This window comes from Oryctolagus cuniculus, chromosome 15 (assembly GCF_051225735.1).
Source record: "Oryctolagus cuniculus isolate XC-2025 breed Fujian yellow rabbit chromosome 15, ASM5122573v1, whole genome shotgun sequence".
Lineage (NCBI taxonomy): Eukaryota > Metazoa > Chordata > Mammalia > Lagomorpha > Leporidae > Oryctolagus > Oryctolagus cuniculus.
Window position 1 is genome coordinate 8,953,719 of NC_142881.1, and position 14,873 is coordinate 8,968,591.

At 42.8% G+C, this 14,873-nt stretch overlaps 1 protein-coding gene across 50 annotated transcripts in view; it reads left to right on the plus strand.

Annotated features, from left to right (window-relative positions):
- The window catches only part of ATE1 (arginyltransferase 1), a 183,020-nt gene that overhangs the window by 15,035 nt on the left and 153,112 nt on the right, over positions 1-14,873 (plus strand). For 25 of the 50 annotated variants that reach the window (XM_089313914.1, XM_070057114.2, XM_070057117.2 and 22 more), the window contains 3 exons: positions 1,203-1,457; positions 9,147-9,370; positions 12,089-12,217. In XM_089313914.1, the coding sequence (XP_089170040.1) occupies positions 1,203-1,457; positions 9,147-9,370; positions 12,089-12,217 (608 nt within the window). Of the gene's footprint in view, positions 1-1,202; positions 1,458-9,146; positions 9,371-12,088; positions 12,218-13,035; positions 13,165-14,873 lie in introns of all 50 variants that reach the window. The other 25 variants (XM_070057115.2, XM_089313904.1, XM_089313915.1 and 22 more) reach the window with 3 other exon arrangements.

Below are 14,873 nucleotides of genomic sequence, written 5' to 3' on the forward strand. Positions count from 1 at the left end.
AGCAGACCGTTTAAAATAATCAACCCCAATTCCCACTCCAAGAGATTGGTCCTTTCGGTCCTCTGCAAAGGATCTGTCCAGTTAGGTGGGAGCTGTCTATAAATCTTTGCTTGGCCGTGCTGTCCGAGTTAGCTAGTCCTTTGCACCCTGTTTGCTAACCCATTTGAAGGTAAATCAGAATGGACAGGAGCAGGTTTTAGTTTAATAATGATGGGGTAGGCTTTATGGTCTGGCCAGTTATGTGTGCGACCCAGGCTTATCTCTTCATGTGGGTACTGGAAGAGACATTACAAGGGAGAGGTGAACCTCCTTAGGAATGGCACCCTGTTGACACTGTTACCTGGCTGGACCCAGGGGAGGGCTGGTCTGATAGGTTGCATCTCAGGGTGCCTTGCTCTTAAGTATATCTCTCTTACTTTGGGAGATGGGACAGTGGACTTGGTGGACACAGAATGGGCTATGCCACAGTCAATATATACCTTTTTTTTTTTTTTAAGATTTGTTTATTTGAAAGAGTTACAGAGAGAGGGAGAGGGAGAGACAAGAGAGATCTTGGGGCTGGCGCTGTGGTACAGCAGGTTAAAGCCCCAGACTGCAGCACTGGCATCCCATTGCCATTTGAGTCCTGACTGTTCCACTTTCGATCCAGCTCTCTGCGTTGGCCTGGGAAAGCAGTGGAGGACGGCCCAAGTCTTCAGGCCCCTGTACCCACATAGGAGATCCAGAAGAAGCTTCTGGCTCCTGGCTTTGGATCAGCCCTGGTCATTGCAGCCATCTGGGGAGTGAGCCAATGAATGGAAGACCCCTCTCTCTCTGTCTCTACCTCTCTCTGTAACTTTGACTTTCCAATAAGTAAATCTTTTTTTTAAAAAAAAAAAAAAAAAAGGTCTTCCTTCTGCTGGTTCACTCCACTCCCAAATGACTGCAGTGGCTGGAGCTGGGCTGGTCTGCAGTCAGTAGTTTCTTGCCATTCTCTCACAAAGATGCAGGGGCCAAGCATTTGGGCCATCCTCTGCCACTTTCCCAGGCACATTAGCGGGGAGCTGGCCTGGAAGTGGAGCAGCTGGGACTCTAACCAGTGCCCATATGGGACGCCAGCTTTGCTTGCTTGGCCACAGCTCCAGCCCCCAGTGTATTCCTGTGTTTATCTTAACTGCACCAGACCTCCTTGCTGATATACTTTCCTTTCTTCTGATTTGCAGATGAGCCCATGGATTCTACAATGGAGGATGCTGTCGGGGGTGACTTTGCATTAATCAATAAACTGGATATAAAGTGTGACCTTAAAACACTCAGTAATGACTTCAAACAGAGCCTAGAGAGTGAGGAGAAGAAGAAAGGAAAAAATGTGAAGAAAGAAGATTCTAATGAATTAATTCAGTCACAAGGCATAGAGGAGAAGTTGGGCTCTGGTGAACCATCACGTTCAGTCAGAGTTCACACAGCACCTAAGCCAGGTAGTGAAGTGTGACTGTCAAGTCACATTCCCTGATTTCCTTTTTGCTTCAGTCATTGTAATCCCTGGGCCTGCCATTAGCTAAGTAAGAGGAATTACTCATGAAATCTGTAAGCCAGAGGCCTGCTTTGGACAGCTCATTACCTGGATTTAGATGGGTAGCTCGCATCTTTGTAATCTGCTCTGCTTAAAGAGGTTGGAATAGTAGCCTTGCCGCTACCCCAAATACAGATTTCGCAAGAGTTCCATTTCTTACCATTTTAGAGGTTCGAGAAATTTTTGTCAGTGAAAAGGTATGGTGGTAAGCATTCTTAGTTGTGGTATTGAGCAAAATAAATTATGTTTAATATACAAATTAGATATAAGGTTCTTTATCATAAAGTTTCTTTATGGAATTATAAAAATCTTAGTTTAAAAGGGTACAGAATTTGATGTTTGCCTTTCCTTTCAATAAGGTAACTTTTTTCTGTATTCTGACTTACAGAAGAATTAGGCATAAGAAATTTAGCCATCATTCAGTGGGTTTATTAGGATGTTTATGTGAATTCTTCAGAATTATTTCATGGCATGTGAAGTTGGATGGTCCTCATGCCTCAGTTCTTGGTTAGTTCTTAGGTTTACTTACTCGGAACAACCCAAAGGAGGGGTTCTCATGCAAGTGTGGTGTTTCTTGTCTAAATGATGTCATACAAGTCAAAGCACAGACAGCCTCCCCTTTGCACTTCATTGACTAGTTTTTTTCATGAGACTTTCATGATGTTTAAATTGATGTTGGTATGAGACTTTATTCTAATTGGTAAGAATTGTCCAATGTAATGTTTTGAATGACTTAGTTTCTTTCAACCCTTACTCTCTTTGGTGATAGTATTACTTCTTTTAAAATTTTTTACTAAAAAAGTTAACTTATAGTTTGAAAAAACTTCATTATGGAGAACTTCAAACATAGACAAGCATAGATTAAAAATTCTAATGTTCTTTCATGTACCCTTACTGACTAATGATAACAGTTCTTGTATCATCTATACCTATATTGAGTTCACCTTCCAGTGTTATACTGAAGCGAATTTCAGGTATGATGTCATCTTGTATTTCAGAATACATTTTTTTTAAAGATTTATTTGAAAGAGTTACAGAGGGAGAGGGATAGAGGGAGCCAGAGAGAGAGAGAGAGAGAGAGAGATAATGAGATCTTCCATCTGCTGATTCACTCCTCTGATGGCCAAACATGGTTACCCATTTGCTTTATCTCACATTACACAAGAGTTTTAGAAGAACAAAACCTTACTTCTAGCAGTATGACTATTGAAACTTTAAAAAACTTTGTTTTTCAGCTTTTTTTCCCTTAGTGTATCTCTTACTAGGAATCTGAGATTGTTATATACCCTGAAAATCCTTGGATTTTTGAGACCTGCATTTCCATTTTGTTTCTAATCGTATTTGGAAACATTCAAAATTTTACAGTTCTGCTATTGTCTATTCATGTCACTTGGGACTAATGTAAAATTCGTGACTCCATTTGAACCCCTGGCTGCAGGGCTGTGTGGCAAGCTGGCTTTGCAGTGATGATCTGGTTTGTCCTACTGCAGGAGTTTACGGGTCTGCAAGACCTGTGTCCCCTCAGTCAGCTGACATCCTGATTTACTGTCCATCGTGGTTAGTAATCTGTAGTGATGGGGAAAGTCACGAGGAAGCCTCATCCAGCATTCGTGAGTGTGAAGACCACGTAAATGGTCTTTCGTACATGCCCTGCATTTGTGTTTCTTATTCACTCCATATCACTTTAAAATTTGTCCATATTTTAAAACATGCAGTTTGCAGTAGATATTAGACAATGGGATCCCCCCCCCCCCCCCCCCCGTTACTATTTTTACCTCTGTAGGTAAAGCTTAAGTCTAGATACTGGTGATGCAGATAGGTAACAAGGTTTCTCGCTGCCTGGTGGAAACTGCTTTATGAGCTGCACTTGCTGGTGACTCCTCTGTGCATTCTCTTTCTTGTGCAGAATAGGACTCTAGCCCAGAGGTCACAGAGCTGAGACAGAGCTGGTCCTTGACCTCCAGCACCTGTTTCAGATGTGTGCTCTTAACTCCTGTGTCTCCCAGAACAAAATCTGAGGCACAATCCCTGGCCTAGGAAAATTCTGTAAGGCAGTAGAATAACGGTCAATTTTAGAACCAGTCTTTTGCTACTTGGTGGTTGTTAGATTTATCCCGTCTTTTTATAGTAGGTGGACTTTGCTTTTAGTTAGCGTGTTTAGTCAAGTTATAATGTGGGCTCACTATTTATGTGCTCACAATTTTCTCATGAAATTTACCTTTGTTGACCAGCTTTTGGTTTCTGGCAAGTCCCTCACCTATTCTAGGTCTTAATTTTCTTTATTAAAAACTAACTTTACTAGTTCTATAAACTTTCTTATTGCTAAGTTTTATATGATTAGTGAATACTGTGCTTTGGGATTTTTTTTTAAAGATTTATTTTTATTTATTTGAAAGACAGAGTTACAGGCAAAGGTAGAGACAGGGAGAGGTCTTCTATCCTCTGGTTCACTCCCCAGATGGCTGCATGGCTGGAGCTGAGCCAGTCTGAAGCCAGGAGCCAGTAGCTTCTTTCAGGTTTCCCACGTGGGCACAGGAGCACGAGCATTGGGTCATCTGCTGCTGCTTTCCCAGGCATATTGGCAAGGGAGCTGCATCGGAAGTGGAGCAGCCGGAACTCCGACCAGTGCCCATATCAGATGCGAGGCTTAAACCCCACTGCACCACAGCACTGGCCCTTGCTTGGGGATCTTAAAAATAGCTTTCTCACTAACTTTCCAAGAAAATTGCAAAGTAATGCTCATTGGTTGAACATTTAGAGAAAAGGAAACGCTACAGGAAAAGAGGAAGATGCTTTCTTTGTGTCCAAGCTCTCATAAATGACTGTTAACGTGATATAGTGCTTCCCAGGTTTTTTTCCTAAATATTTTAATGTATATAAAGGTGCTTCAAAAAGCTTGTGAAGAAATGGAATTAAAATACTTTTATTTTTGGGCAAAAAAAATTTGAAATCCATCCATACAAGAGAGATCTTGCATCCACTGGTCCACTCCCCAGTTGGCTGCGACAGCTGGAGCTGTGCAGGTCCGAAGCAAGGAAGCATTTGCAAATAATTTCTCCCATTCTGTTGGTTGCCTCTTCACTTTCCTGAGTGTTTTTTGCAGTACAGAAGCTTCTCAATTTGATGTATTCTCATTTTTAAATTTTGGCTTTGATTGACTGTGCCTCTGGTTTTTTTTTTTTTTTTTAATAAAATAAAAGGTCAGAGTGCTGTTTAGGGCATTTGTCATTCTATGAGTCTGCCATGTGGCCTGCTTCTCTGGGGTCTTTTCTAAGAACTCTTTGCTTGTTCCAGTATCTTGCAGGATTTCCCCAATGTTCTCTAATTTAATGGTATCATCCATTTTGAATGGATTTTTGTTTAAGGTAGGGGTCCTGCTTCATATTTCTGCATGTGGAAATCCAGTTTTCCCAGCACCATTTGTTAAAGATTCTGTCCTTGATCCAGGGATGGTTTTAGCTCCTTTCTCAAATGTAAGTTGGTTGTAGATCCTTGGGTTGATTTCTGATGTTTCTGTTCTGTTCCATTGGTCTACCCATCTGTTTTGTACCAGTACCAGGCTGTTTTGACTATAACTGCCTGGTAGTATGTCTTGAAATCTGGTATTGTGCCTCCAACTTTGTTTTTGTTGTATAAGATTACTTTAGTTAAGGTCTTCTGTGTTTCCATGTGAATTTCAGTATCATTTTTTTTAGATCTGAGAAGAATGTCTTTGGTATTTTGATTGGTGTCTCATTGAATCTGTAAATCATTTTTGGAAGAATGGACATTTTTGATATTGATTCACCAAACCACGGACATGGAAGATTTTTCCTTTTTTTGTATCTTCTTCTATTTCCTTAATGTTTCATAATTCTCATAATAGAGATCTTTGACATCTTGGTTAAATTTATTCCAAGGTATTTGACTTTTTTTGTAGCTGTTGTGAATGGGATTGATCGGAGAAGTTCTTTCTCAGCCTTGGTATTGTCTGAGTCTTCAAAGGCTGTTGATTTTTGGGTATTGATTTTGTATCCTGCTACTTTACCGGACTCTCTGAGTTCTGGTCGTCTCTTGGTGGAGTCTTTTGCATCCCCTAAATACAGAATCATGTCACCTGCAAATAGGGATAGGTTGACTTCCTCCTTCCCAATTTGTATCCCTTTGATTTCTTTTTCTTGCCTAATGGCTCTGGCTAAAATTTCCAGGACTGTATTGAATAGCAGTGGTGAGAGTGGGCATCCTTATCTGGTTCCAGATCTCAGTGGGAATGCTTACAACTTTTCCCCATTCAAGAGGACACTGGCTGTGGGTTTGTCATAAATTGCCTTGATTGTGTGGAGGAATGTTCCTTCTATACCTTCTAAATAGCCAGGTGCCTTGTAGTTAGTTGCATATACGTTTATAGTAGTCACAGCTTCCTGTTGAATTGATCCCTTAATCATTACATAGTGCCCCTCTTTGTCTCTTTTACCAGTTTTTATGTTAGTCTGATATTAGGATGGCTACACCAGCTCTTTTGGTTTCTGTTGGCTTGAAATATCTTTTCCATCCTTTCACTTTCATTCTGCGTGCATCTTTGTTGCTGAGATGTTTTTTAATCCATTCAGCCAGTCTGTCTTTTAATTGGAGAGCTGAGGCCATTTACTTTCAAGGTGACTATTGATAAGTAACATCTTAGCCCTGCCATTTTCCCATAAATATTCCTATTTTTACTTGGGTTTTCTTTGTAGTTTTTACTGGGATATTTCCTTCCTTTACCTTCTTTTGTAGGGATGACCGTGTTTCTGAGTTTCTGTGTGCAGCATGTCCTTAAGCATCTTCCTGAGGGCTGGATGGGTTGTGACAAATTCTTTCAATTTCTCTTTGTTATGGAAGGTCTTTATTTCGTCTTCGTTCATAGATGAGAGCTTTGCTGTGTATAGTATTCTGGGTTGACAGGTTTTTTCTTAAGACTTGGTGTATATCTTGCCATTCTGTCCTAGCCCGTGGAATTTCTGATAAGTCAGCTGTCAGTCTAATTGGAGATCCTCAGAAATTTATAATTTCTCTGGTACACGTTTTAGGATCTTTTCTTTATGTTTTACTGCGCAGAGTGTGATTACAGTGTGTCGTGGTGAAGATCTTTTCTGGTCATGTCTATTAGTTCTATGTACTTCCTGTACTTGGATGTTCCTTTTCATCTCCAAATTAGGGAAATTTTCTGTTATTATTTCACTATAAAGGCCTTCTAATCCTTTCTCTATTTCCATGCCTTCAGGAACTCCTAGAACCCGTATGTTGGGTTGTTTGATAGTATCTACCTTCAGATTACCAACAGTGTTTTTAGTTTTCAGATTTCTTTTTGTGTTTGGTCTGACTGTATAATTCCCTGTGCTTTGTCATCCAAGTCAAATATTCTTTATCTGCTTAACCGATTGATTCTGTTTTTTTTTTTTTTTCTTTTTTTTTTTTTTTTTGACAGGCAGAGTGGACAGTGAGAGAGATAGAGAGAAAGGTCTTCCTTTGCCGTTTGTTCACCCTCCAATGGCTGGCGCGCTGCGGCCGGCGCACCGCGCTGATCCGATGGCAGGAGCCAGGAGCCAGGTGCTTTTCCTGGTCTCCCATGGGGTGCAGGGCCCAAGCACTTGGGCCATCCTCCACTGTACTCCCTGGCCACAGCAGAGAGCTGGCCTGGAAGAGGGGCAACCGGGACAAGAACCCGGTGTGCCGGTGCCGCTAGGCGGAGGATTAGCCTAGTGAGCCGCGGCACCGGCCTGATTCTGTTTTTAAGGCTTTCCCACTGCCTTTTTTATTTGTTCTATTGAATTCTTCATTTCCAAGATTTCATTTTGATTTCTCTTGAGATCTCAGTTTCGTGGGAGAAATTTTTTCATGTCATGTATAGATTTCATTAGTTTGTGCATTTGCTTCTGATTACTTTTGAGTTATCGTATGATCAGTTGTTTGAATTCCATTTCTGGCATTTCTTCAACTCATCATCTTCACAGTCCAGTATTGAAGTGTTGTGCTCTTTTGGGGGTGTCCTGTTGTCTTCCTTATTCTTATTTATTGAATTGGCATGTGTGTTATTCAGGATTTGTGGAGATACTTGTTGGTTTGTTTTATCTGCTGTGCCGACTTTTATCTTTGTGCTATGTCTGTGTGGATTAGTGGAGTGTCTGCTGTCAGGGAACACCTAGAGGTATGTGATCGATGTTCAGTGCTCCAGAGTGAAGCACGTGTCTCAGGTGACACACTCAGGTTTGGCATGGTAGATCTCCTCTTTATTTGTTTTTAATCAGAGGGGAAGTTTGTTCTTGTCTTTTGATGGAGACTCAGCTGAGCTCTTCTCCTCAAAGGAACCTAGCCCCAGTGGGTATATTATTTGTCTGCTCTGCCATAGGACCATACAAAGGATTTGTGCGGTTCTTGGTGCAAGCAGATTCCCCAGCAATGTCCCTCCCCAGGTAACCAGGGAGCCTCCCACAGTGACTGCCCGAAGTCCCAGCCACACCCTGAGCCCTCCCACGCAGCCTCTCTGTTTTCACAGTCCAGGCTCATAAGCCTCCCATAGTCATGAGCACCCAGCCCCCTGTCTGTTCCCCCCACCATACTCGGGTCTCCATTTGGCTGGTTGCTCACGTGGACACAGGCTGTTATATATGTCCAAAACTGTGCCTGCTCTCTATCAGCTTGTAACAGGCGATCGGGAGAGATCTCTATCAGCTTGCATGGTGATCGGGAGAGAGAAAATGTTTTTTCTCCTTTAGTTTGGCAGGTACAGTGTCCCCCCACGGGCCTTCAAGCTGGATTCCCTCTAGGCTCTTCCTGCAGCTTTTTTGCCAGTGGCTTGGCCTGCTGCAGTCTGGTCTTGCCTCACCAACACTGGTGCGGAGGCCCTCGGCTGCTGGGGTCTGAGTTGTGCATGTCCTCGCTCTCCATGCAGGTCCACTGTGTCCCTCACTCTCCAACACTGGTGCGGAGGCCCTCGGCTGCTGGGGTCTGAGTTGTGCATGTCTTCGCCCTCCATGCAGGTCCACTGTGTCCCTCACTCTCCAACACTGGTGCGGAGGCCCTCGGCTGCTGGGGTCTGAGTTGTGCATGTCTTCGCCCTCCTTGCGGGTCCACTGTGTCCCTCACTCTCCAACACTGGTGCGGAGGCCCTCGGCTGCTGGGGTCTGAGTTGTGCATGTCCTCGCCCTCCATGCAGGTCCACTGTGCCCCTCTGATTTGCGTAGTTTCCTCTGCCGTTTTCTCCTAACTTCCCTGAGACTGCAGTTTTCCTGCTTTTTAAACTGTCTCCTGGACTGTAGCAGCAAGCTCCCTCCCTGCTATGCCGTCTTAATCCAGTCCCCAGTATTAAAACTTGGCATTGCATTTTCCATGACTGTGTTAAGTACCCTTGTCATTGGTGCTGTGCAGAGTTGCTGTGAGGATGTACGTTGGGCAGCTCCTTCTGGGGTGGAGTTTGAAGACCATTTCAGAGTCCATCCAGGGATCATCTGAAGCAGCCCCTCCAAAGCTAGTTGCGTTGTGGGGCTCTTTGTGCTTATTCTGTAGAATCTTGAGGCTTTTGGGAAAACTGCTTCTAGAGACAAACGTGATTGGTGTAATATTGTGGCATTCTTTTCAGGCAAAGGGGCTGATCTGAGCAAGCCTCCGTGTCGAAAAGCAAAGGAAATCCGGAAAGAAAGGAAGAGATTAAAACTCATGCAGCAAACCCCTGCTGGAGAGGGCTTCCCGGCTCAAGGTCAGCCGCTGCCTCTGTTCTCACCAAAGGCCAAATCCAACCAGCCCAAGTCACTTGAAGAGTTAATTTTTGAAACTTTACCAGAGAATGCATCACACAAATTAGAGGTACTTGACTTGTTGGTTGATTTGTGTTCTTTCCTTTATTTCAGTTGAGGTTATACTCATCAGTTATGGTTTGCTATCTAAATAGTGAGTAACTAAAGAGATTTGAGTTGGTAGAGTAGCAAACTGCTGTTTGGAAGAAATAATTTTATTTAAAAAAATACTTAATGTTATAGCAATTTGGCTACCAAAGTTGTGAACACAATTGCAGGTTTAGCCTATTTTGCGGAGTGCTCTGGCTTTTTATGTTCCTTAATTCATATTTAATGATTAAGATGAAAAAAATTCTCCTTAAAATTTTATTTTTGAAATTTAGATAGTAAAAGATAGTTTAGACAGTAAAAGAATAGAACCCATTTGGCAGAACATTGTTTTATGCATGTAATATTCTGATCATGATCAAGGCACAAACAAATGTCATATATGCAAGCCAGGAGTTAGGAAATAGCTAGGCAGTACTAAATTATACACTGAAATCCTCTTTCAGTGGTGTCCCCAAGCCAATTCAGGCATATTACAAATACTGTTAGAGCTAAATTCCCACCCTCCCACGTTGGTTTATGCTTCTATATCAAATTCAGATTTTCAGTATGAGTTTATAAAAAATATAAAATTGCTATATAAAACATAAGCCATAATGATTTTGTCATATACTCATACCTGAGTAGTATGCACTTGAATTAGCACTTGAATTTATAATTGAATATCATCTAAAAGTATCACTTACCTTTAAAGACTTATCATAATAAATTAAGTTTAATGCATCTTAAACATTAGGACAATACATGTATTATTAGACATAATTTTTTTAAAGATTTATTGATTTGAAAGTCAGAGTTACACAGAGAGAGAAGGAGAGGCAGAGAGAGAGCGAGAGCGAGAGAGAGAGAGAGAGAGGTCTTCCATCTGCTGGTTCACTCCCCAGATGGCTGCAATGGCTGGAGCTGCGCCAATCTGAGGACAGGAGCCAGGAACTTCCTCTGGGTCTCCCACGTGGGTACAGAGGCCCAAGGACTTGGGCCGTCTTCCAGGACTTTCCCAGACCATAGCAGAGAGCTGGATTGGAAGTGGAACAGCTGGAACTCGAACCAGAGCCCATATGGGATGCTGGCACTGCAGGCAGCGGCTTTACCCTCTGCCACAGCGCCAGCCCTTAGACATAATTTTTTTATTTGAGAGACAAAGATATCTGCTAGTTCCCTTCCCTGATGCCTATAATGGCCAGGATTGGGCCAGGCCAGAGCTGAGAACTCAAGCCACATCTCCCAGTGGGGGACAGGAACCCAAGTACTTGAGCAATTACCTGCTGCCTCCCAGGACCGACATTAGCAGGGAGCTGGAGCCTGTAATCAGACCCAGGTGCTCCACTGTGCGACATGGCATCTTGACTGCTGAGCCAGACCACCTACCTCATCAGACAACAGTTTTTTCTACTAATCCAAGTCATTGACTACTCTGATTCTATTGTTTTCTCTGCCAAAATTGTAAAGAGAGTTGAACACACTACTTAAAATATTTTGTTCTACTTTAAAATATTTAATAAAGAGTCTTTAATCTTTTCATCATCAATGATAATCTTTCCTGGAACCAAATACGCACTTCATATAGCTCTTCAGAAGTCAACTACCGTCTCAATGTGGCGGTACCCCAGATGTGTAGCGACTCTTGTCCACTGGGGGTCACTCTTTCTTCAAACAAGAGCCACTTAGGACACACAGTTTCCAGTTTAGGCTGCTGCAATGCTTTTGATTTTTCTGTTTTGCTAGCACATTTAAATGAGTTAGTAGATAGTTAGTGTTAAATTTTAGCAATTACTGCTTTTAACTTGTCTTCATTTTATGTGCAAGAAAACTAAGGCATGGAGAAGTTAGTTGACCAGTGGGTGACATCATAAAGAAATCTTATTTCATAGTCTTCCTTCTTAACCATTCTGTGATATAAGAATACTGATGAAGCCGGCGCCGCGGCTCACTAGGCTAATCCTCCGCCTGTGGCGCCGGCACCCAGGGTTCTAGTCCCGGTTGGGGCGCCGGATTCTGTTCCGGTTGCTCCTCTTCCAGTCCAGCTCTCTGCTGTGGCCCAGGAATGCAGTGGAGGATGGCCCAGGTCCTTGGGCCCTGCACCCCATGGGAGACCAGGAGAAGCACCTGGCTCCTGGCTTCGGATCAGCATGGTGCACCAGCTGCAGTGGCCATTGTAGGGTGAACCAACGGAAAAGGAAGACCTTTCTCTCTGTCTCTCTCTCTCACTGCCTAACTCTGCCTGTCAAAAAAAAAAAAAAGAATATTGATGAAGTTTGGTTTTTATAAAATCGAAGTATGAGTATAGAGTTAGCAAGGATGAATGAAAGAGTTCTAGAAAATACATTCACATTTTTAATCTTTGTGGCACTGAGTTGTATACAACTAAAACTAAAATTTAGTTTGTGTTGTAAATGCCAGGCACATGCTGCCAGTGCACAGTCACGGTGGCTGCCCTAACCCCGCCAGAGTGGGTAGAATTTAGATGATTCATGCTCTGCTGCATGAATGAGTCAGTGGGTTGCAGAAGTATCTTTTCTCTCTATTTGCTTGTTGATTTTTCTAAGGTTAAAATAATGTGCTTATCTTTAATTTTGTATTGAAACTTGTTTTTATGGGTGGGAGTTGCCATTGACATGTCTATCATGGAATGAGTAAATGAATGAATTAATGTGCGTTGTTTTCTTAACTCCTTCTGAAGGTGAGGGTGGTGCGATCGTCTCCACCAAGTTCCCAGTTCAAAGCCACATTTCGGGAGTCCTACCAGGTCTATAAGCGGTACCAGATGCTCATTCACAAGGACCCACCTGATAAGCCCACTGAGAGCCAGGTCAGCAGGCCAAGTGAGACTGTTCTGTGCAAACAGAATTTCCCCCTCCATTTGGTGTCGTCGTATGAAGTCTCGGTTTATTTGTGAAATATTTATTTATGTTCAGTTTGAGGCATATCTGCCAAGAGATAGCACCGAATTATTGGACATTCTGAAAGTGCAAATTTGAGCAGTCATATGTAGTTTCAAAGCAGACAAAGCACCATGTAAAATTGCTTTACTTAAAGTCACTGTTTAGATGAATTTATCTAAAGGTGATCTTCAAGTTAAAACATCCATACTTAGTGCAAGACAGTTAATAAGCTTTATCCATATCTGAAAGTCATATGTTGACAGAACTCATGATAGCTGAATTATTCTGTGTACTGGCCATGCACAGCTGAGTGGGATGAGAAGAGCAGATAGTAGAATGTTTTCATACAAGTCCTCATTCTTATAATTTTATAAATCAAGTGACCCAAGAAAAATCTGGAAGGGAAAAAAAAATCTTAAATTCGCCTAATATAAGTAGAGGTTGGCAAAAGTAGTGGCCATGATCACAAAGTTGACTCTGGTGAGTGCACAGAGCCACAGTAGTGGGTGGAGAAAAAAACAAAGCAAAATCCAATTGCCTTGGCCTTTGTGAGTCCAAGACTTTGGTAAGCATCGGTGCACCACCGGCACTGCAGACTGTGCCAGCAGCCTGCCTCCAGGGTGGCCCCCAGCGCTGAGCTTTGGAAGTGGATCTGCGGAGACCTTGCTCTAGCCTCACCTTCAGAAGCATGTCGTGGGGTGGAGAGGTTTCAACAGCGTCTGCTTGTGTTTTCCTTGCTCTGAAGGTGAGGTTAGTACCTGTCTCCTTTGAAGACCCAGAATTCCAGTCGTCCTTCAGCCAGTCCTTTTCTTTATATGTCAAGTATCAAATGACCATACACCAGGATCCGCCTGATGAATGTGGGAAGACAGAGGTACCGTTTGTTAAGCGCTTTTTCCTGTGTTGATGAGGTTGTGTGAAGGAGCAAAACGTCACCACCTGTGTCATTTCCTACCCAAGAGGAAGTGATGATCCTTGCAGAGTGTAATATTGAACTTTTGTGAAAACATGTCACATAGGTGAGCATGTTAAACCTTTCAGAAAAGAGTTGTGAATGCAGGCTGTGTTCTTACTCCGTGAGCTCCTCAGGAAGCTGGGTGGGTTGTATTCCTGTGCTCAGGGAGAATCCAGCCAGAGTCAGCCGCCGTTCACTGAGTCCCAGTGAGCAAAGTGGAGAGTGTCTTCAAGAAACTGATAACCAGATGGGTACAAAGGCCTTCAGAAAGTTTATGGGAAGTGAGTACAATGAAAAGCTGCACCCAAATAAGCTCCTCTTTAATTCCATTTTTTTGTAAACATTAAGTATCCAGTTAGAGAGCATCATTTCAGACATTTTTTGAAGTTTTGTATTTTCCAGGCTGGATAGTTGAAATGAGTAAGAGATTGCAAAGTTTAGTTTCTTTCTTTCTTTTTTTTTTTTTTTTTTTTTTGACAGGCAGAGTGGACAGTGAGAGAGAGACAGAAAGGTCTTCCTTTTGCTGTTGGTTCACCCTCTAATGGCCGCTGCTGCCAGCGCGCTGCAGCCGATGCACTGCCGATCCGAAGGCAGGAGCCAGGTGCTTATCCTGGTCTCCCTTGGGGTGCAGAGCCCAAGCACTTGGGCCATCCTCCACTGCACTCCCAGGCCACAGCAGAGAGCTGGCCTGGAAGAGGAGCAACCGGGACTAGAACCCGGTGTGCCAGTGCTGCAGGCGGAGGATTAGCCTAGTGAGCCGCGGCGCCGGCCAAAGTTTAGTTTCTTGAAGATACACTCTCCCCTTTGGTTAGTGGGCACTCAGTAAATGTGGAAGACAGGCTTTATAAAAGAACAACTGAATTCTTTTGATGTAGAAGTTTTTAAAAATTTATTTTCATTTTTATTTAAAAGGCAGAGAATGAGATCGATCTGTCTTACATTTACTACTACACTCCCTAGACGCCTGCAACAGCCAGGGGTAGGCCAGGCTGAAGCCAGGAGCCTGGAACTCAGTCTGGGTCTCCCACTTGAGAAGGAGGGACCCAACTGCCTGAGCCATGACCTGCTGCCTCCCAGCGTGCGTTAGCTGGAGGCTGGATTGGAATCTGGGCAGCTGGGACTCAAGTCAGGCCCCGTGATGTGGGGTCCGGGGTCCCAAGTGGCATCTTAACTTCTATGCCAAACAGCTGCCCTACTCCTCTTCGATGTCTCTAAACAAACTGCCACCTTGTTCTAGCTCTCCACACTTGTTTTGTTAGTTTCCTTGGTTGTTTTATACCAAATCTCAGCCATCAGATCTTTTTATCTATAAGTACTTTAGTATGTATTTAAAAAGTATGACAATCAGATATGAACATGCGCCTCCAAAGGAAATCCAGTAAGAAGTACAAAGTACCACCTAGAATATTTTTGCTGAAGGAATTGTTTCCGTATCTATGGGAGTATCTAGATCTAATTACCAATTCACAGGATAAATAAGGGATAAAGGAATATGTTTAAATGACACTTGGACAATTTTTTTAACTTAAATGGCAATTTAATTAGTAAATGAGTAAAGTATTATTTTTAAAAAGGAAACTTGTTCTGGGTTAAAAGTTATAAACTTGAAAAAAAAAATCCAAAATGGG